The 23,705-nt window shown below is 36.5% G+C and overlaps 1 protein-coding gene across 10 annotated transcripts in view; it reads left to right on the forward strand.

Moving 5' to 3' along the window:
- The window catches only part of ZNF385B (zinc finger protein 385B), a 177,025-nt gene that overhangs the window by 126,963 nt on the left and 26,357 nt on the right, over window positions 1-23,705 (forward strand). For all 10 annotated transcript variants that reach the window (XM_062640699.1, XM_062640689.1, XM_062640693.1 and 7 more), the window contains one exon: window positions 11,894-12,004. In XM_062640699.1, coding sequence (XP_062496683.1) covers window positions 11,894-12,004 — 111 coding nt within the window. The remainder of the gene's footprint in view (window positions 1-11,893; window positions 12,005-23,705) is intronic.

Genomic DNA, 23,705 nt, shown 5'->3' on the forward strand with positions numbered 1-23,705 from the left:
CATGTGTTTGTTGAATACAGAAGTGGTTGCTTTTGCAATATCTTGGCTGTACATGGCGGACTTCCCTGCCCTTCCTTAGAACATCATCCAACTGTTCCATCAAAAAATAAGAATTACTGAAATGTTATTAATTAATAAATTATAAGACCAAGTTATGAATTAATTCTTATTTGTGAAGATTTCTTGTTTGTGAATTTCTTTCTGAACGTGGCTATAGCTAGTGGTCTTTTAATCATAGAATAATAGAATCATAGAATGGTTAGAGTTGGAAGGGACCTTGAAGATCATGTGGTTCCAACCCCTCCTAGGTTCCAACCCCTCCTACCATGCACAGGGACACCTTCCACTAGACCAGGTTGCTCAAAGCCACATCCAGCCTGACCTTGAACGCTGCAGGAATGGGGCAGCCACAGCTTCTCTGGGCAGCCTGTTCCAATGTCTCACCACCCTCTTAGTGAAGAATTTTTTACTAATACCTAGTTTAATCTACCTTCTGTCTCAAACAGGTTCCCACCCCTCTTGTGTTGTGGGTCCCAGAGCAAAACACAGTACTCTGAGGGAGAGTCTCACAAGAGCAGATGGGGTGAATCACCTCCCTCGACCTGCTGATACAGATCTAATCTAGATACAGGCAATTTTATGAAAATTTAAAAGTACTGTATAACAATTTAAAGTTGTAGTGTGAAATGTATCTTTGGTTAGCATACCGGAAAAACAATGATAGACAGGTAGAAGCAATGAACAGCTCATTTCAACTACCAGAGCAAGGCTGATTTGAAGATCTGTGCTTTTCAAACTGGTCTCTGTATTTAATCTGCCAGTTTTCACAATGAGATACCACAAACTTCAGCTGATTCCCTAAATTAACACTAGGGAAAAGGATCACATTTCCTGCTTCTGTATCTATTAGAAGAGACAGGTTTCTGTGTTGCTTTGTGTCTCATCTACTTATATTTAAAGGAAAAGAAAAAACAGCAAACCCAAAAACAAACCAAAAACAACCACAAAAAACCCATCACACTAAAACTCAACAACAACAAAGAAACCCCACAACAGACTTTGATGCTGCATTAAGTTTCAGTACACGTTTAATTACAAAAACTGTTTAAAGACTGCAGTGCTTTATAATCAAAGGCTGTGTAGCGTGTGATACTGATTAAAAAAAAAAATTAACCGGAAACATCAATATTGATTTTTAGACGCAGAAAATCTATTATTCCTTACTATGAGGAGTAGATGATAGCTGTCCACTAGCATACTTATGTAATTCTCAGTTCTGATTTGCTTTTCATTTATTTTCAGACATTTACTATGTTTATATTCAAATGTAAATATATCTCGATTGTTTTCCATTATGTGAAAAAAAATGATATAAATTCATTTCAGCAGACTAGGCTGCTTGTGTCTTTTTTTCTTTCCTGTTCACAGAATTAACCAAGGCTGTTAATTTGTCCCTGACCTCTCCTTTGCACAGTTCAGAACTGTAAAGGAAAGTCAAACCTACTTAATGGGACATCATTCATCTTTGTGTTGTTGGTGTTCTGGAGTAGGTTGGGAGCAAGGAAACTCAGCAAAACTTAGAGCAGATCCTGAAGAAGAGTCATATCTAAGAATCATCTCAAAGATGAAAACAAAAATCAGTGATCTTGTTTATCTCACGTGTTACTTAAGTTGTTTTTCTGACTACAAACTCCTAGGCTTGAGTCTTTTGGCAGGATTCTACTGAAAGGTAATTTTTCAAATTATTTTACCTGTTCGTGTTATTTTACTGTCAGATGGTAACAGGTAGTGTAATGAGAATAGCTTTGCTTTCACAGTATGCTGTTGATTTGATTTTCAGCAGGTCTCAAACTGTGGTATGTTTTATTTTTTGCTTGCTCTGGAGCAAGATATTTTTGCTAGTTTTTTTCATTTAGCTGAGCACAGCCCCTTGTTCTGAATAACAGCCTTAATAACAAATAGCAGTTATACAGCGTCTTCCATCACATGATTTTTAAGTATTGTAAACATGTTATTTAGAACGTGTTCAGCCTTTCTTGAAGTTGAAAATATTTTAATATAAAATATATTTTTATATTTTTATTATTTTATAGATGAATAATGTAAGACTCAGGTGAAGTGATTCATGTGCAGTTAAACTTGTGAGCCAGCATAGCCACAAAGGGAAGGGAAGCTGTCATATTCCTTAGTTCTTGTTTAACCATTGGGGTTGCACTTTGTTCTTTTTCTCAGTTTTGGCCTGTCATGATCCTGAAAGTTTGTCTTACAGATAACAAAGTCTTGCACTATGGTAGAGGAGTAAACTGGATGGATTAAAAAAGAAGCTGATGATTATTTAAGGCAGATTCACCGTGGTATAAAAATAGCATTGAACTTCAGATACTTGCTTTTTTCTTCGTTCTCCATTTGCTTTGGGGGGGAATTCTCTTTTACCCCAAAACATTTTCAGCAGCTTTCTGATTATTTCACTTTCAAAAATCTCAATTTTCTAAACCAGAAATTATTTTTAGCATGCAATATATATATCCATGGATGAAGTGAAGGGAGGGGCAGGACTATTCCCGGTACCAAAAAAAATATAGTAAAAAAGAATTAAAAGCTGTTTTCTCAATTCTCTTTTGATCTGTGTGCTTAATCATAGCACATAACGCAGGAGAGGAAAGTGGTGGGGACAGATCACAGTCATTTACCTTATTTATTTATATTAATATCAGAGTTTCTTGATTTAAACCAGGGAAGAGCAAAAGATTAGAAAACCCCTGGTTTTATTTCAGTTGAACAGTGTAGCTTGTTTTTTCCTTTTGTTTACCTTGGTCTAAACTGCGATTTTGGACTGATTTTGAAAGAAACAAAAATTCTACTGAGAAGACTGGATTCATCCTTGTCCTCCTGAGCAAAGTCTTGCAAATTAGACTTTCGAAGTGAAATCCCTACTGACAATGGTCTTTGCTTCAACATACAATTCTCAGTTTGGTGCTGTTTCAGCCACCTCTCAGCTCCCTCTCCCAGGCTGGGTCAGAACACATCCTAAGATAGAGAAAGACATGTGATGGTGAAATTATTTGTGCTAGCACAAAAGATGGATAAATGGGCATATCAGTAAAGATTTAGGGCTGCACTTCCCAAGTCGATGCTGAGGCAGGAAGGGTAATGCATTTCTTGTTAAAAAAAAAAAAGATGTAATTAAGTAGGTAAAGAGAAAATATATTTGAGCATATTGTTCTACCTTTTAGTAACTACGCTTCAATGGCATATTAAAAATCGATGGCATATCTACAATCTGAAAAAGAGTCAGAGAAAATCTACCAAATGAATCAAGACTTTTATAGTGAAAAGCCAAAGGAAGTTACTTGGTTTGTTGAAGAGAAGGTGTGCTGGTTTTGGATGGGATAGAGTTAATTTTCTTCATAACAGCTAGTATGGGACTGTGTTTTGCGTTTGCACTGGAAGCAGTGTTGATAACACAGGAGTGTTTTCATTACTGCTAAGCAGTGCTTACACAGAGTCAAGGCCTTTTTTGCTTCTCACACCACCCCACAGCTAGTAGGCTGGGGGTGCACAAGAAGCTGGGAGGGGACACAGCTGGGACAGCTGACCAAAGGGATGTTCCATATCATATGGTATTGTTCTTAGCATATAAAGCTGGAGGAAGAAGAACAAAGGGAAGGTGTTCGGAGCGATGGTGTTTGTCTTCCCAAGTAATGTTTAGGCATGATGGAGCCCTGCTTTCCTGGAGATGGCTGGAAATGGCTGCCCTGGAGATGGGGAAGTAGTGAATGAATTCCTCCTGCTTTACTTGTATTTACCTATGAACCTGTCTTTATCTCAACCTATCAATTTTCTCCTGTTACTCTTTTGATTCTCTCCCCTGTGTCACTGGGAGTGGTGGGGAAATCGAGCAAGTGGCTATGTGGGGCTTAGTTGCTGGCTGGGGTTATGAGCTAATCTGATTGCAGTTGTACAAGTGGATACACACTCGGATAGTTGTGGTTAGGGTGACCTCTAATAGAGAAGCACAACTACATTGAGTGGTTTGTAATAGACACAGTAAGTATTGCTTCTCCAGTGATGTAAATTAACTTAGTTGGAACATTTCAATCAAGCTGTTGAGGGGTTTTTTTCCCCAAAAAAATGTAGGTTCTGGTTGACCACAAAACTATTGAATTTCATAATAGGAGGGAGCAAAATTCTCCAGTGAACAAAATTGTTTCATGAATTTTTGGGGAAATCAGGTATAATGGTTCCTCCTGGCCGAAAACAAATCTGTAAATTGCTGCAGGCATCACTTGTATTCTGTGTGATTGTGAATACAGGCATGCAGAGAGAAATCATCCCCTTTTTCATTTTACCATGCAAGCTGTAAAGTTCTACTTTAAAAGGGGAACATCCAAGGGGGTAGCACACCAAATGGCTCTGCATTATGCCATGGGACTGGACATAAAAAAGCAGGGAGAGAAGTCTAACTGCTAGTGGCCAGAGACGTAAAATCAGTCTCCCAAGTCCAGCACTCCAGCCCTGCAGCTGTTAACAAAAATAATATGGAATTCACAAAAATAAGATTAGCTGAGCCTAAATTTCTAAAAGGAAAATTTGAAAGTTGTATTTATTAATGTTTCATCTCTATAAAGATATAAAACTGTAAAATATATAAAAGTATAAAAGTATTAAAGATATCTGAGTGCCCTTTTAGTTGTCTTGTACTAAAAATGAATTATGAACTCCAAAACTGTCTTTCCTTTTTTGTATTTTATTTTTCAAGTACTCTCTGTTATTTCAACAGCTCTTCATGGGTAGCTGTAGCATCTGACGTGTTAGCAAGTGAATTACAGCAAGATTTTTGTTTTGTTTTAAAGGCTGATTTCACTGACTAGTAGTAGTGTGTGAAGGTCACAGGTACCACAGCTAGAACTTGCTGCCAAATTGGTCAAGAGGGGGAGAGACAAAGGCAGTGAGAAGTTGCATTCAGAGAGATTTGCCTTCAGAGTACAATGTTGTTATTATTTTTTGGGAGGCACGTGAAAGGGAAGGGAGATATTAGTCCCTGTGGTGTGAATGCTTTCTTAGTTGATGACTTGTCTTTTTGCACCTGGGGAAAGACATCTATTCAGAATTGAAAAAAAAAAACAAAATCATGGACTCCAAGTGTGGTTGGGTTTGATTTCAATGAGAACCAGATTTTATGCTCTATGCAAATGTGCTATGTGTAAATACATTAAGGGAGCCTGTTAAAAAACAAAATGTAGTTGAAGCAACCCTTGGATAGACCACAGGATTATATTAAAAAACCCTATAATGTTGTAAATCAATTATTCTTTCTGTTCTAATTAAACATTCTCACAGTTCTCTGAATCAGCTGCTGGGCATTTGGAAGAAGCCCTCTCCAGGCTCGGTTGAGCTCCAGGCCATTTATATCTTCCTGTTTATTTCAAACTCAAAAATGTTGTAAATATCATAGATAGAGGTATGGGGAAGTGGTGGTTGGATAACTGCAGGCTCACTGTAGATAAATACATCCCTGTGGGAACATGCTCTGTGCGAGTCAAGGAGGGCCGATATACAGGCAGAACTGGAGGCATTCCTACAAGGAAAGGAAGTTGCACAACATAGGATCATTTAGGTGGAAAAGACCCTTAAGATAATTAAGTCAACCAAGCCCACCACTAAAGCACGTTCCTTAGGTTTGCATCTACACATCTTTTAAATACCTCCAGGGATGCTGACTCAGCCACTTCCCTGGGCAGCCTGTTCCAATGCTTTACAACCCTTTCAGTGACTAAATTCTTCCTGATACCCAATCTAAACCTCCTCTTGCACAACTTGAGGCTATTTCCTCTTGTCCTGTCATTTGTTACCTGTGAAAAGAGACCAACCATGTACCTTGCTATGACCTCCTTTCAGGTAGAGCTCCATTGGTAGAGCTGACCCAAATGTTCCTGGTGATGCAAAATAAGCAAGGAAATGTGTAACAGTATAGCATTGATTTGAACAGTAAATTACCCTTAGCATTAGCCAATTGAGAAATATGTTCCCTGTTGAGGCAAAAGCAGCGCAGAAGTGGAGAGAACAGGTCTTGTTAGTTTGCATTGGCCAAGTGTACCAAGTGCCACATCACACTGTTAATGCTTCTGATTTTGTGCTAGGCGTTTTAAATATGTTCTTTGCTGAGTATGTGTATTCAGTTTTGTCACTCTTTTAGTCATAATGATACGTACATTTATGGTAGAAGGCTGTGTATGTATGGCAGAATTTACAGTAAGTTTCATCATATAGTCTTTCTCACAGTGGCAGTGAGCTTGGCTTTCCTGACAACCAGAGCTCCAGCACAGGGGAGTTCATGGAGACCTTGTGATCTATTAGGATGTTGAAAAGGTCTGATCTACAGGATATTTGTGCTGTTTGCCCTCTTAAATAATAATAAGAAGAAGATCAGGTTAGATATAAGGAAGAATTCTTTAATGTGAGGGTGGTGAGACACTGGAACAGGTTGCCCAAAGAAGTGTTAAATGCTCCATCCCTGGCAGTGTTCAAGGCCAGGTTGCACAGAGCCTTGGGCGACATGGTCTAGAGTGAGGTGTCCCTGCCCATGGCAGGGGGGTTGGAAATAGTTGATCTTAAGGTCCTTTCCAATCCTAACTATTCTATGATTCGGTAATAACAATAACGGCACACAAAAAAGTGGGATCCAATGGTTTAAAAAAAACACAAAACTTAATTTAGAAATTTAGATGCTGCTCCTGCACTGGTAATTTATATGTTCCACTGTTTTCTTCCTTTGATTGCTAGAGGGAAATACTGGATTCTAGTATCAGTTTGTTCCACATATAGTTTAAAATTTTATCAGAGTAAAACAACACAGTATGCTGTAGGAATACTCTTGTTTTTTTTTGGTTTTGGTTGTTGGTTTGGTGTTTTTTTTCCTAAAATCCTTAATGCCCAGTGGTTAAGTGATACTCCATTAAATCTCTTATACCCACTTACCAGTGTTCTATTTATAAATACTTGTCTAACAGACAACTCTGCCTTTAACCTAAAAGTTGCATCATGATGAGAGGTAACTGAACTGAGGGTATAAATTCCCAGTCACAATATTAAACCTCACTCAGATTTAAGGTAATTCTGTTGTTATAAGAAGACAGAGCTTTTGGGTGTAGATTTTTGTTGGAGCAGTAGGAATAGCATGTATGATACTTGCTTAGCATGCTTCAGTAGCTAAGCATACAGTAAGAGAATGAAACCTTAGAAATCAGTTCATTAGTTAAAAATGGCAAATGTAAATGAGTGCACTATCACTACATAAAATGCGTAACTAGCAATTTAGTCCTGAATGCTAGGCAAGCACATAAAGCTTCATCTCAGATAAGCATCTGGGTTTATCTCAACTTTTAAATCGGAGTTTGCAACTGAGCAAAAACTTATAAAAATATTCTGGATTCCCAACATCACAAAAAAGCAGCTTTTCTTGCGATGTAGTGTCACCTCATTTAAACAAAAAGTTTAGAAATGATACATACCTTTCTGTTTGCAGCAGCTTACCTCTTGACAGGATTAGTGCAATTTATGTCCAAGGCTTACAAATTGGTGTTTGTGCTGTCTGCTGTGGGTAAAAAGATCTTTTAAAATAACCAGAACTCCAGTTACACTGAAAGAGGATTGTTGTGGTTTTTTCTTCTTCTTCATATGCCTACTTTGATGTCTCTTATTACATTATGGAAAATGTAAGCTTTTGGGTGGCATATTTTTGCCAGGCAAAGTAATAGAAACCTCAATAAGAATAGTATAAGTGGACACCTCATACTGTAAAGTGTAAAGTGTCATCATAATTCCTTTTTAAAGATAAATCCTTTTTTACAAACCTATTTGTAGGGGTCACTAAACATGTGAATAAGGATGTTTTAATTGAAATATTTACCAAAAGGCTTTTCAGAAAACCCTTGTGAAGTAAGTGAGTTGAGGAGGGTTGCTAATGGTGAAGCTTTCCAAGGTAGTGAGGACAGAGAAAGACAAAACATTGTGAAAGATCTTAAAAAGACAGAAGCTTGGTTGGTGAAATTCCATCTAAATAAATGTAAAGTCATGCACACACAAGGAAAATTTCATGAAACTTCACGTAGAAAGTAACATGCTTTGAAATGGCCATTAACGCTTAGGAGTTTATAGTACTGATTCCATGAAAATATCAGCTCAGAGTTCAGTACTGCTCCGCCTTGAGTGTTGTATATGGTTCCTGTATATGTCTTCAAAATATTTGATTGAATTTGTTAAATTGTGGAAGGAAGAATTAGGAAGGGCAACAAGAATGCCCAAAGGAATGGAACGGTTTCTGTGCACAGAATGACTGAACAACGCAGAGATAACTTGGGATGTGGTACATGCCTTGTAAAATTGAGTTGTGTAGGACTACTTTTAAGCTGAAATAATTGTTTCTTGATGCAGCAGACTGCAGGCATTGAGTTCTAATGCAGAGTGAAAGCGATTTACATCTGTTCAAGGGGTGACTATGCAAGAGAAAGTTACAAGGATTTTCCACATACACAGAAAACTTGTAGCTTTGGAAAATTGTTGGGGAAAAAATATGTGAACCTTATGAAAATAACTGGGGGCAATGCGGTGTATGTTTGTGCTGCTTCTGTTCTCAAGAACTCCGTACAATTGTTTAAGGGGATAAAATGATCAGCTTCATTAATGTTTAGCAGTTCTACGCTTTTGGGTTGTCTGTTGCAACATTTGTGTTAAGGTGCTTTGAAACTAATTGTCGCCAGTCTCAGTGGTCGTAAAGTATTTCTCATGTTTACAAGTAGTGGTAGATTACTGCTGAAACCTGTCCGGATTCTGTTAATCCTTGCTCACTTCAGTAGTTTGGGTAGTTTTAAGGAGACTTGTTGCAAAAAGATAGTATCTTCAACTTTGTTGGAAAGGCATTTTTAAATTTAACTTTTTACTGAAGAAATCTAAATCGGAGAACAAGACTAGAGGTTGTTAAACTTAGTTATGGCTACCAGAGCATTGTGAATTGCTTTATTAATTTCTCCTGTAGCGTAAACAGTGTCGTGCAGATTTTTATTTGCATTTGTGATAGCTGTTAGGTTCTGTTATTATTTTCTTAGATAGAACTGGTTTTTAAATACTGGTGCTCCCCACTGGGCAAAGTATACTGCATCATTTCCTAATGTGTACCTCAAAAAATTGCTCTCCCTGTTTCCTACTCCTTCCCTCCCTCTCTGCAATGAAGAGGATAATTTTGTGTAGTGATCCGAGATCAGTTTACCCTGCAGCATTAACCTTCTAACAGAGAGATACTGTTTTATTTTTCCATCATGCTGTAATCCACCCCAGTCTCTGATATATTTAAAACCTATAAATTGTTAATGCTGCACTTCTTGAATTCTAATCATGGCCAGACTACATGTGGGGCTCCAGTTTGGGAAGGATCATTAACCGTTCCCCTGGGGATCCTGAGTGGTACTTTCTGGGGGCAGCATGAGCTGTATTATTTGCGTAGATTTTGCCCTTGTGCTGCTATCTGTTTGAAACTGGGACTTTATATATAGTCTGCATTGTATGGTTTTGAACTGCATTGCCTAACACAAGTGCTGTGGATTGTTATCTGGAATGCACAGAGGAATCATTGATCACTGCTTCTTTTTCCCCCTTTTTTCAAACTGGACTGCAGACCCTAGTGGGTATTTTTGCTATTTCTTTTCACCAATTTCAGATACTTCAAATGGTTGAGGTACTTTTCAGCATTACTCTTTTGTTCTAGATTATCTGATTTAACAATTAGCAATTAAATTGTAAAATGGAACATACCTTCTATTTAAGAAAAAAAACAAACCAAGCAAAGCCAAACTATTCTCTAAAGATACAGCAATATTTTCATATAGATTATAAATTTAATAATATATATTGACTGGCATATCTATTATAAAAAGGATGCTTGAGAAACTTTAATCTGCGTGTATAATTGCAGTATATTATTCAGGGTGATGCAATAAATGGTACAGGCAAGAAATGGAATTTTTTTTTGTTGTGTTTCAAGCTTTTAAATTTCGGACTATATGTTCTAGAAATAGAGAAAACTGGAAATAAGGATATTTGGTTTTTTAGGCTTTTATCACATTCATTGTAACAGCACTGTATCATTTAATAATTCAGTAGTTCATTCTAGACAAGGTGGTTTTACTTTTGTAATTGTTTTAATATGGTACCCCTATGGCAATGAAATACAATATTTTATGGCAAAAGCTGGTAAAAATAATGTCATCTGTCTGGAAAATTTATTAGCAATGACATTTACAAAACCATGTATTTGGTTTAAAAAGAACGTAGCAAGAAATCTGTAGCTGTAGTACAATAAAATTGTTAAGTAGGTGTTTAATGTTAGATAGTAGATTATTGGAGAATGTGTTCTTAGGCAAATATGAAGTGGTATGTGTTTTCTTGAATTTGTGCATTTGTGCATGTGCACATATGCAAAGAAAATCCTCTTTGATTTTCTGAAAGCTTGAATGTGTACCAAGGGAAAATGACAGTCTTTATCCTCAGGTTTAGAAAGTCTGGTTGCAGCTAAACTAAATTACTGTTACAATTCTTTAACTAAAGAATCAATAACTCCAGCTTTTCTCTCTTTCATTAGTAAGTCGGCTTAATATCAAATATGTGGTGTGTACCACCAAGATTAAACAGTGAGTTTTGGTTTCTACAGACAGTACTGTAAAGGATAAAAAAAACCCATCACCAAACCAAGCTTCAGAAAAATATAACTTTATAAAAGATTGAACTATTTTCTCCTGAGTTGGTTAAAGAACAATGTTGGGAAATGAGCACTTATCTTTCTTCGTAGACTGCCATTTTTTGCCCTGTCCCCGTCAGAATCCAAATAAGGATGGCGGAGCACATGTGCACAGATACTTATAGGATAATTTGGGTTAAAAGGTTTCTCTGAGGTCATCTCGTCTAACCTCCTCCTCAGAGCAGGATCCACTGTGAGATTAGGCCAGATATTCTATTTTATTTTAATTAGAAAAATATGTTTGAATCTTTTTGAGTCAGGAAATTAATTTTAATCAGTACCCATGCCACATCAGGAAAATCAACATATTATGCTCTAATTGAGGCCTCGACACAGTAGCAGTTATGACCTCTATTTCTATAACATCCAGTGCCATTCTCCAGCCCTGCAGTGTTAACAGCAGAGCTCTCTGTGATCTTGAGGATATTCTAAACTGGTGACCGACAAGAGTCCTGGCATTTAGCAAATATGTAATCAGTTCCCAGTTCCTGAAAATGTTCCATCAAATTTAGGATTCACCTGTTCAGTGCTTCACTTATCTCACATTTTTCACAGTGTTGAAATGTTTTCTGAAGCGTGGTAACTTCAGTATCCTTTCCTGCTGTAAACACTCCATGCATGGGCCTTCAAACTTCAGCCTTCCTATGGGCTATGTCACTCAGTTCCACAAGGAAATGTTTGGGGATTGCAACCTTTTTTCCCAGCAAATGGTGTTTCTGATGAAGCCTGCAGAGGACCTCTTCTCACAAAGGAGAGAATATTTTCCTTCCAGGGGGCTCTTTGCAATTCAGATGCAATAGTGGGGCCCTGCAGCACAGAGGATGTGCAGGGTTGGGGGATGAACTGTTAAGTAGCCTGGGGATGGCAGTAAAAATAGAGTTGCCTTTTCTTCATAAGCTCTGGCATGCTACTAATTCCTTAACCTGTGTTAAATCTAATTATTATGAGGGCTGAAATCTGAAATTTTATTTCCTCCTGTTTATCTCAAAAACAAAAACAAAGCAGGAGAAAAAGCTTCCAGCAGAAAGTGTTATTTTTTTTATTTTTCTTCTGTACTGTGTATTGTCCTGAAGAATTGTAAACTGATTATTGTTTGTTCTCCAGATGGATCCTGTGCAAAAAGCAGTCATAAACCATACATTTGGTGTGTCCATTCCCCCCAAGAAGAAACAAGTAATTTCCTGTAATGTTTGCCAGCTTCGCTTTAACTCGGATGTGAGTATTGGCTATTTTCATTCCCTTATTTTATTTTTTTTTTTTTGGTGCATTAGGTATAATTAATCTAAACCTTTTTCCCAGACAAATCGTTCCAGTTGTGCCTACATTCCACTTAGCCTGCTGGCTGATATTTTGTCCACTCAGAGGTGGAAGTTCATAGATGTACATTGCTCTCTAATTTTCTTGAATGGGTCTGGCACAATATCTAATGACATGTCCATTGACGATATCCTTTTAGACAGTCCAGTAGCCTTCAAAAGCTACTGCAAAAAGAAATGTAGAAATGTGGGTTTTGATTGTGGTGGGTTTTTTTATTTGTAGGTTTTGTTTGCTGTTTGGGTTTTTGGGGTGTTTTATGTTTTTTGTTGATTTTTTTGTTTGGGCTATTTTTTTTTTTTTGGTTGGTTTTTATTGTAGTTTTGTTTGTTTTCTTTTTAAAGAAGGGACAGCGGGCAGAAAAGCTTCCCTGTAAATTCTCCGTGTCATACCCACTGTTCTTTCAGAAGAAATATCTTTGTCCTGTTGCTCCTATGTCCTTGCTGATGGTGTCTTCCAATTTCTTAACAAAGTCATTCTTCTAGTAACTTTCATTTGTAATAAATGCAAACACTGACTTACAGCTGTCCTTCTGAGTATTACAAAGTTCAAGGAAATTGTTTTCTTTGGTGTAATTAAAAAAAATGCTTTTCAAAAGAGTGCACTGACTGATATTTACAATATATATCAAATTACTGTTTTTTCTGAGTAGCTTGAAAATTAAAAAATTCAAGAAAACTATGTCTAAGAAAATTATGACCTTCAATACTTTATATATTTGTTATTTGGTCTTGGAGACTACTTACTAATGTCAATAGGATAATACCCCACCCCCCAAAAAAAATCTCATATTTTTTATTTGTCAGAACACATCTGACAAATTATATGTTAATATCGTATATTCTGCTGTTATAATTTCAGTCTAAGAACTAGTTTGCAGACACCTCTTCAAAGCCTTTGAGTATTTGGTGCTCCTAAAGATTCACAGTAAAGCATCCATACCTATTATTCTGATTTTCTCTGCCTCTACCATTCCACTTTGAAGTATCTTGTAAAGTGGTTTTTGGAGTTTGGCTTTCCTGTCAAGGCTGGTAAGGATCTTGAAGTGGTGCTATCTTACCTTCAAATTGATTTCCAAATCTGTCATCTTTTGACAAGCTTATTAAACCTTCTTTGAAGTGACATTATCTACTTTGTTAACCAATTTCAAAAGTCATTATTTAAAATTTAGTTAACTTGGCTTTCCTCTTTAAGGTTAAGATTTAGGGTAAAAAAAAAATATGTATATGTATCTTTCTGTTTAGATACTTAGCCCAGATACCTGCTTTTACTGATTAAACAAGGAACCAATGAATTTTTTTAAAATTTCCCTTGGTTCCCTGGATCTGAATCTTGCTTCTGAGCTGGACTTTGTCACCAGGGAGGCAGCTCAGCCTGTTCCTGCTCTTCCCTCTCCTTCCTGAGGCCAGAGTCCCTCTGATGATAGTTCCTGCCCATAGAGGAGTTACTCACTTTGTCTTCACTGACATTCAGGTAGATAAACAGCACTTCAAGCAGATGGATTGAATCACAACTTAGCGACCTAAAAACAGAAAAAGAGCTGAAATATTATGTGGTTTTCTACATCTGCCAAACAAGCAATTTTTCTTATGTAGACTTACAAAGTAGAATAAAAAGTGTATAGTGTATTCTGCTTTCAATAGGGGCACCACAAATCACGGGAGATCACAGCCTTGTTTTCTCTTCTGGAATGGGTGTATTCATATGGCATTGTGCTCTTTATAAGTGTGATCAATACAATCAGTTATAGTTACTAGCAAATATCATCATCCTTTTGTAATGGGGGATTGTAAGAAAGAATGAAGCATCATGATTGTTCCCCTGCTAGTGAGAAAATACAGTTTCTTACTTTCTACAGCAGTTTGCTTTACAAGGACATTCACAAACAATCCAGACATTTAATTTCAGAATGTGCTGAGTAGTATTATTAATAGCAAAAAATCATAGGATACTTAAACATAAATTTAAGTTTCACAAATATAACCACAACATACAGGAATATTTGGAAAATGAGTTTGCATAGTATAGGACTTCTGTTTTAAAAGCTGTCTAGCCTTTCCTCAGATTATTCAGCTTCCTCTGGGAATCTTTACATAAAATTTCAAATCTTCCCTCCGAAGTTCAGTCTTTTGACCTAAGAGTCATTTACCTGAGTGTGTGTTGCCTTTCATTTTTTGCCCTGTGGTCTTATTTTATTGAGGTATTACTCCCACTATCCCCACCTCTCCTTAACCTGTGTTACAGTTTCACTGAGGTACTGCTAATGGCCTTTCAGCTAATCTCTGCAGACTCTTATAGTTCTTTCTGAGCTTGTTAAAAGATCATTCACAGAAATAAAAATCTGGACTCTTTTATTTTTCATTTTTGTCCCTTTATAATGCAAAATTATGTTTAGGGCATGGAATGGTCTTTACAATCCATCCTGAGTTTGCTGACTGGGAAAAAGGGAATCACGTATTTGTGAGTCTCGTAACTGCTGAATCTTCCAGTGACTCAGTTCCACCATGTAATATCCTATGAATGTATGGAGAGCCTTTCAAGTGGCATCAAACTGTGATAACCTGCATTAAAACCTTGAGCTGAGTATGTGACAGAATGAGATTTGTAGTACACCCGCTTCACATTTGCAGTTTCTCCTGTCTGTACAGGGCTGACATGCTCTTTGTTGTTGATGGGCATTTCATTCCTTTGAACTTCCTTTGACCTAAATTAGGAAAGAAAAATACAGAGGTAATCTATTTAATAGTTTTCTTACTTTTGTTCTCCTAAATGAATTTCAGTTGCATGGTGTTTGAAGATTCTTTCCTGATTCTAGTAGTGCTTTATCTCTTGCATGAGTAACATACGGGCCAGTGGATACTCATCTGTGAGAAGAAAATTGGTTTGCTTGCCTTCAATCTTTTCGTCACTCCTTGGACACTCACTGGTCTGGATCAATAGACCAAAACAATTCAGACTAGTCAATTTACAGTTGTCAAACCTCCCACTAAATTACAGTAAATTGCAAAGGTTTCAGTTTTCTTCTGCTAGTGTGCCTGCAGGTTTAGCTTTGGTGAGTGTGTTCTGGCATCAGATTTAGAGGCAGGCGTCTGCATCTATCTGCAGGAAAAGAAAATCTGATATCAGGGATGTAAGGAAATTTTAAAATAGGCTGTTTCCTATGTGGGAGTAAATGTATCTAATGTTGAAGCGATGCCTTCTATATTTTGAAAAACTTTCTAGGATTATACTTTTTTTATCTTTTTCTTACCATGTTATAATTTGAGCAGTGTTTCCTAACTGAATTCCTCAGGATCTTCCAGTTTCCTGAACTTTGAAAACACTTTAAAGTACAACATGAAGAAAACATCTGTGTACAGACTCTAAATTTGATCTAGTTATAGCCTGAGATGTTTACCTTCTTCCAAAAAAGAAATTATGTGTTTTGACTCATATTAGTAGACATTCACCATCATACTTTATCTGTCCTTTTCTAGAATTCATTAGCTGCAGTTTGGTCAATTTGGAAGTTGTTTTTCTGATAATAAATTCTGTCACAAACAGTTTGAGCACCCCCTCCAAGATCTTTCAACTTCAGGAGAAACTGTAGTGCAGAAGAGAAGATCCAAAGTCCCAAGAAACAGAAAAATTCAATGCCATCTCTGTGGAGTAAAACCGAACTAAAGTTGTTTCAATAGCCTGAACTTTGAGGTCATTGAATTGGAATTTTATTTGTAACAGTAGTATTGACCTGACAACAGTGATAACTGAGGTCGCTTTGACAATGGACAGAGGACCTGCAGATCAGACAGGACACCTGAGGATATCCCAAATTATGCTGCATTCCTGTTTCTAGAACTGAATCCTCGCTCATTCAGTTTGCCTTCTAGTCTCTCCTCTCCTCTCCTCTTTGCTCGATTTGTTGTCTTTAGCATGGGCTTGGGAGAAGCAGGATTTAGTGAAGAACAGAAACATTAAAAGAAATAGAAAATAATTAATTGAATTCAAGGTTATGATACCAGAAAACTGGAAAATCAGTAGAGCTCTTAACAATTCAAAGGAAATGAGGAGGAAATAAAGAAAAGGGCTTTTTCCTGAGCTAATTTTTAAGGATGATAGATACCAGAGTCAACTGCTGTTGAATTAAGTTAGAAATCCCAATTTAGAAAGGAAAACTTATGTGGATTGGTAGTTGATGAGATTGCTTAGTCAGAATAGTCAATGAGATACTTATTCCAGACTGCGTAAACTTTATTCTATTTTGCAGAGGAATAGACTTCAAAACTAAAAAAAAAAAAAAAAAAAAAAGGCAACACTATCCATTAACAGTTACAGTTGTTTTCACCTTTGCATCAAGGTATCTATTAATGCCATCTTATCTATGTAATGATGGAACGGTATGTGTTCCAGTGTAGCAATCACTAGCATAGAATCATGGAATAGTTAGGGTTGGAAAGGACCTTAAGATCATCAAGTTCCACCACCCCTGCCGTGGGCAGGGACACCTCACACTAAACCATGTCACCCAAGGCTCTGTCCAACCTGGCCTTGAACACTGCCAGGGATGGAGCATTCACAACTTCCCTGGGCAACCCATTCCAGTGCCTCACCACCCTTACAATAAAGAATTTCCTCCTTATATCCAATCTAAATTTCCCCTGTTTAAGTTTTAACCTGTTACCCCTTGTCCTATCACTACAGTCTCTAGTGAAGTGTCTCTCCCCAGCATCCTTAGAGGCCCCCTTCAGACACTGGAAGGCTGCTATGAGGTCTCCACGCAGCCTTCTCTTCTTCAGGCTGAACAGCTCCAACTTTCTCAGCCTGTCTTCATACAGGAGGTGCTCCAGTCCCCTGATCATCCTCATGGCCCTTCTCTGGACTTGTTCCAACAGTTCCATGTCCTTTTTATGTTGAGGACACCAGAACTGCACACAATACTCCAGGTGAGGTCTCGTGAGAGCAGAGTAGAGCGGCAGGATCACCTCCTTCGACCTGCTGGTCACGCTCCTTTTGAGGCAGCATGCCAGTGAAGTTCAAAGTATGTTCTTGTGTTACAATCCAGCTCAGGAAAAAATAAGAACTATCTCAGTTATATTTACTACCACCAAAGACCGGGTAGCAGAAGAGGAAAAATCCTCTTCATGGAACAGATTGCAATAATGAGTCACATTTTATGATTGCTTAAAGGCCACCAGAACAAGGGACATAACTGTATTCCACCAAGAGGAAACAAGACACGCTGAGAAAGATGTAGCTTAGCCTTTGAAAAAAATATTTTTTTTTTCCTTTCAGAAATTCCGGGATTCCTTCCAAACTCGAACTATATCTGTGTGGACTATAGATAAGCTTTGCTAAATAAGTTTTTGTATTAATAACATAGGTCTGGCTTGTTGATACTAATTAGATATATTACATTCTACCAGAAACAAAAAGCAGGTTGAGTGAATTTCCTTGAGTCCTTATGATACCCATAGGAGGGTCCAGCAGCAACAAGGCAAGGGGAAAATGTCTGTTTTCTATCCCACATGGATTCCTTCTCTGCCTGCTTCTGGCTCATTCTTTCTTATTTCTTCTGGCCACCAGCTGAAACTGCAGCATCTCCTGCAGCTGCTTTGTGGCAACAAGTCCCTCCAGCAGCTGTGGAGCTTTGGCCACACTGTCCCTGAGATGTCTGTCATATTCTGTTATGGCATCTGACACTGAAGCTCACAGCCATTAGAGAAAAGCGGGTTGCAATTGTAAGGATACCTATTGAGCTTCTGGAGAATTATTTCTTTCTCCATATTTATGAATCACCACCTTATGTTCAAGTAGCTTCTCTCTGCTCCTCTCCCTTCATATTTGTATTGGTAGTCCACAGTTTTTTTGGGGAGCTGGGGCACTGTACAACATCAGTGCTAATCGAGTCCCTTTCCTCAGCAGTCACACTTCTGTAATCCAAACTCACCAATACATTATGCTAGCAGTCCATCCAGCAGTCCACATGAGTTTTCATTCCTTTTTCTTTTTGCCTGTTTGTTTGGTGGCATCTTGGTTTTATTTTGAAAACAGAGATCATCATCTGTTGAATACGTACAGAATATATGTCTGCCTCCGTCTGCACACTTTGTTTCTTGTAGAAAGGTCTTTGGCTATGATATAACCTGGTACGTACCATCCTGTTGATAGGATATCATCTGGCTGAAATAAATTTGTGTTTTCTCATGCCCTGTAAGTAACTACTCTTAAGTCATTAGTGCTTTTCGGTGTCACCAGCAAAGACTTAGAAATCAAGAAAAAACACAAATCAAATAAAGCAGATGTAACAGTTGGGCATGAAGAGATGCTGAAGGTCATCTTATTGTTGAATGCATTTATAGCTAATAAAAATGATGTGATGATAGTGATCATCTTTTTAAAAAGCTAGAAAGCAAATTTTTGAAGTTTAGGCAAGTATTACCAAACATTAACTTTGCAAATTTGAATGAATCATTCAAGCTGTCAAAAAGATAACGCAAAATAATATATAGGATCAAATAAAAATCTACAGAACTGTCATTGTCTTTTGTAAAATGTTTTACATTTTCCCTATAAATAAGACTATTTATATGGATTCTTTGGGTATTGAGGTTAGCAGAGCAGATAGGAGGTAATTAAAAGCATAAATCTCAGGAACTTGTGAAGGTAATATTCTGTTTTGTAGACAGAACTGACAAAATGATGAAAGTTGTTAGCTTGAACATGACAGAAATATTGCACAATTATAGGGTACAGGGTTATAACGTGCTGAAAGCTCTGTTCAAATAACAGCGATTTAACAGAGCTTTTAACTAAATTTGGTTAGATATTTAAAATATGAGTTGACTTCTTATGACGTGGCTGATCTTCATAGTGTTTTGATTTTTTATAGTCCCTTTCAGTAGTAATCTACCTTACTAATTGGAGCAATTAGGTTTTAGAAATCCATTGAGAACAGAATTGAAAAAATAAAGCATAGCATTGGTATAACACATGTATGAACAATCATGCAGATTTCTTCTATTACATCTATAATATCATATGAGATAAAACTAGATTTTTCAACACCGCTTCCAAATATATCATCTCGTGTAACTTTTATTAAAGTTATGATTCTAAATTCTTAATTTATATACTACTCAAGTATGCATGGTCTTACAATATGGTTCTAACAGGTAGACTATGTGATCAAACCTTTGGTAGACCTCCTACTATTTTAAGAAAGGGATTTTATAGTTTAGGACCCACTGTGAATTTAAATGACAATACATTATGGGTATAAATACCTTTGTGCTCCTGCAGTCTTGCATGGTTAGATGCCTTTTCTATCAGGAAATCTGACGTTGTAGCCATGGCAGAAGCTTTTGTGGTATTTTTGCCAGAATCTCTTTCATTGGAGATAATGATTGTATTGACACCAAGTGAGTACAGTGTTTGAGATAAAATTGCTCCTGAGAAGACTTCCCATCTAGGGTGGAATTCCTGCTTTAAAAAGAGGAAGTAGCAAGCAAGAAGAAATAGGAACTACAAGCCACCATGTTCAGTTCCATTTAGTTACGGCACTCACCCAGTATTGCAGAGCTTAAGGCATGAACTCAGACTTTCCATGTGGATACTTCAGCAGCTCACTTTATTTTTCAATTTCACCTTCCTAATGTCATGCTGCTCTACATATATTTAATTTTATATGTTAATTGTCAGACTGCATATTATGGTAGCAGATTCAAACATTAAGCTTAAGTGTTGGCAGTCCAATTGTCTTATTTTCATGAAGGGCTACATCAGCTAGTCCTGAAGAAACCTGAAAAAAATCTTGATCTCAGACATATACACACTGAACCACTAGACTTAGTCAAACACTGCATAAGGCTGTCATTGAAGGGATCTGGTAGGTTAATATTTCACCTCTTTATGTAGTAATGAATTCGGTTAATTAGTCATTCACACACTAAATAGATTCTAAAACTCAGTCACTTGTGAACTGTCAAAATGAACAGTGATGATTTCAAATATACTGTCAGTCATTGCTTCTGACAGGGATAATTTTCTGTAATCTTTTGTACTGCAGTCTTCCCTGAATTACAAAGTTTTCTTAAAGGTAACACTATTGTCAATCAATCTGTGTGATCTGTATGTTTCCTGGTTACCTAGTTTTTTATAGATATACATATCTATACATATACACATGTTTAAGTTTAGGCAATGTAAAACTACTTAAAGTTATTTTAAGCACTGTAATATGCTAATGGTACATTTATTTTAGAAAACATGTTTACATGTAGATGATGATTTGCATTGTTCATGTTTTATTCAATGCAATCTAGCATATAAGGTTAATGTATTCTATGTAGTCTCACAGTTTAACATCCTGATGCTCAGATTTAAGCATAATATTATTTTTGCATTCTGGTATGTAATGTCACATTTATTTCAGCTTAAAGCTTTTCCTCTTCCTTAAATCTTCCTAGCCAGTACTTTATGACTTTTTATACTTTCTAATAAGTAGGGGCATTCCTTTTTAAAATGTTGCAATGTGTATAGATAAAGCTAGTACACCACAGTCACTTAGAACCAAGTGGAAATTATATGTATATATTTTTTTTAGGTAGGAAGTTCTTTCATTTGAAATATTTTCTTACTCCACTTTTTCAGAAAGTGTCCTCCTTAACTTAGTAAGCATTTCATTTTAAAATTATAATAATAAAAGTTCATTTAATTTTGGTTATATAAGGAATAAATTTAACTCAGTGTTTTGAAATGAAAAGTTAAATATTCAATAATATTGAATTTTGGCACAGGTAAATAATTTTATTGTAGAATTGGTTCATCCATACAGTAACTGCAGCCCTATACAATGGAATAAATTATTATGCAATTTAAAAGCATCACGGTACATGAATATAGCGAGATTCATTAAGGTTACTTGTCTTTACTTTGGCTTCTCCTAACATTTTTATTTTCTCAGATATTGTTTTGATGGTACAGAATTTGCATGAATTAGTTTTACATAATTTAGTTAATGTTAATGATGACCAAAATTACATTCAGTACCCATTTAAAATATTGCATCCCTAAGATATTTACTCTTAATTTAATTTTACATTTTGTTGAGGTTTTTTGTTATAACTGGTAAATTAACTTTCTTTTGTACATGTGGCTTTTAAACCTTGTATGTACAGAACTTCTTTTGCATTATCTAAGCAAATGAAATGAAAATTTTAAGCTTCCTCCCTTAACTAAAAAGGAAAACTTTTTGTCATAGCTTATTTCAAAGATCTGTCTATTATTCCAATGATGTATGTTTCAAAGCTTGTAACCTGTCCTGTATTACTATGTTTGAGTTGGAAACAAATTTTAAATGGGACTTGGAGTCTTTAATGTGGTACTTGTGCAAATATTTTTTGTAAAACTGGGGTTAGTAATGATCAGGATTTTAATAATCAGAATAACTGATACCATAATAATCAGAACTTGCATTCCGATTTCAGATTCACACAGGAGTGCTTTTTTTCTTTTACTTAGTATGACTCCAGAAAATTCTTAATGGCTTTTGCAACACAATTACACAGAACACAGGTCTGTGTTGATATTGCATTTCAGTTACTGAAAGGCAACTTTTACCCCACAGTGGGTAATAAGCAAACTCTGAACTTCTGGTGTATCTGAAGGGGTTAGAAAATAGTGTTTCTATGACTAAGAAACATTGCTTCAGTACCTCAAGGAATGTTCCTTCATGTTTGAAAAGACTGTTTCTACTTGGACAACAAGTATGAGTTGAAAGAGCCTAAAAACCAAAGGTTTAACAAAATCTTGTCACTGGGTGTTGAAATTAAACAAATTCAGTGTAAAAATGAATGGTATGTAGTTAACTGACAAAGTGAAACACTTCAACAATTTACTGAAGGTAGATTTTCTATCCCTATCTACTTTAAAATCAAAGCTGGAGATTTTTGTTTCCCCCAAAGGAATATGGAAGTTCAAATAGTCTTGGAAAAGGCTGATGTTTTCAGAAGCCCTACTTAGATGGTGATAGCAATACCTTTGGTCTTATAATGTACAACTATTAATTTGATAATAAAAAGATTATAATAATTACAAAACTTAAATCCAAAGTGAGTCCGTTCACTGTGTTTCCATGAGGATTTGCTTGCATTTGTGGAAATCTTAATTTTAATTCTGCCTGGGCTTGTTTGTTCTCAACAGGTCTCATGTACACTATATGAGAGGATTGAATGAAGGGAATCAAAGACTGTAGTAGGTTATTACTGATATTGCAGGCATTATTATTGCAAATATCAGCAGAAAGGCTTATTATCAAGGAATTGACTTACTAAGTCTTTCTCTTGAGTGCACTTATGTCTCTACCGTCATAGCTTTGGCCTCAGGCAGCATATGATCCTATCAGCAGCACACATATGCGCAGAGCGTAGCGTTCAAATATTTAAAGGGACCTCATCAACTTAAGAATGCTTGAGTGGAAAATCCTATACCTGCTATTATTTAGAATTAAAAATATTGGAATGGAAAGTGTATATACATACCTCAAATTTTAGCTCCACTTTTTGTACACTGTACCATGTGAATAGTTTGTTTAATTTTGTTAATGCAAAAACTTCGGTGCAGCATATAGCAACAGTAAAGCTTAAAAGAAACAGGCAAAACCCAGCAAGGGTGGAGAGATACAGGGTGAGACTCTTGTGTCTGCATAAGGCCCATCGACATAACAGGGTGCAAACAGATCTGTGCTCCTCTACCCACATTCAGAACTGAAGAGGTCCAGACCAGAAGTTGACAAGTGTCCCTTTAAAGTAGTGCACATAGTACTAGTGGTATAGATGTTTAGTTGTTTCTTTATAATCCTTAAATTGTGTTTATACACGTTAGTATTTCAAAGGTTTTAAAATCAAGAAAATAGTTCAATAGCAGTTGATGAGTAGACTTTTTGCTGGTTTTATAATAATGGTGGGTTTCTTTTTTTTAAATTCAGTTTAAAAAGAATTCAAGGTCAAACTTACCTAGCAGCCTTTCTTACTGAAGGCTTGCTTACTGAAATCTCCTGTAAAAGGATACAGCTACAATATATCAAATACACTGTCCTTGCAAGGTGGAAAGTACTGGTTCTCAGGATGTACAACCACTTAATAAGCTTTAGTGTATAAGAACTTCAGCCCTTTGTTTTAGCAGCAGTTCTCCATCAGTTTTAATAGTTAATATAATTTTTGTAAGGACTCCAACACACTGTCTGTTCTTTTTTCTGGTCCAGCTGTTTCTATTCTTCACTTTACGCCCTACCATTTGATAAAGCTCTTATTACATGCTGTCCAAGGTGACTGTATTGTAATGCCTATTTCTGCTGATCTTAAAATAATTATCCTCATTATGGCAGCACTCTTCACAGAATTCAAACATCTTTGATCTTATAGTTGCTTTTTATCAAAAGCATGTGGACTTGTTTCATGGCTCGCTTCATTTAACACAGTGAACTAAATAAAGTAGTCCTAATCAGTTGAAGAGAGAGAATGTAGTTTTGCATGAACATAGAATTCTAAGTTTACCTGCACTGATGGTTTTATGTGCCAGGTGCCGAGGTGTGGTCATCTGGTTACATGAAGCATGCTTTCTCTGA

This window comes from Pezoporus occidentalis, unplaced genomic scaffold (genome assembly GCF_034315485.1).
Source record: "Pezoporus occidentalis ecotype Australia unplaced genomic scaffold, CSIRO_AGI_Poc_V1 ctg66, whole genome shotgun sequence".
NCBI lineage: Eukaryota > Metazoa > Chordata > Aves > Psittaciformes > Psittacidae > Pezoporus > Pezoporus occidentalis.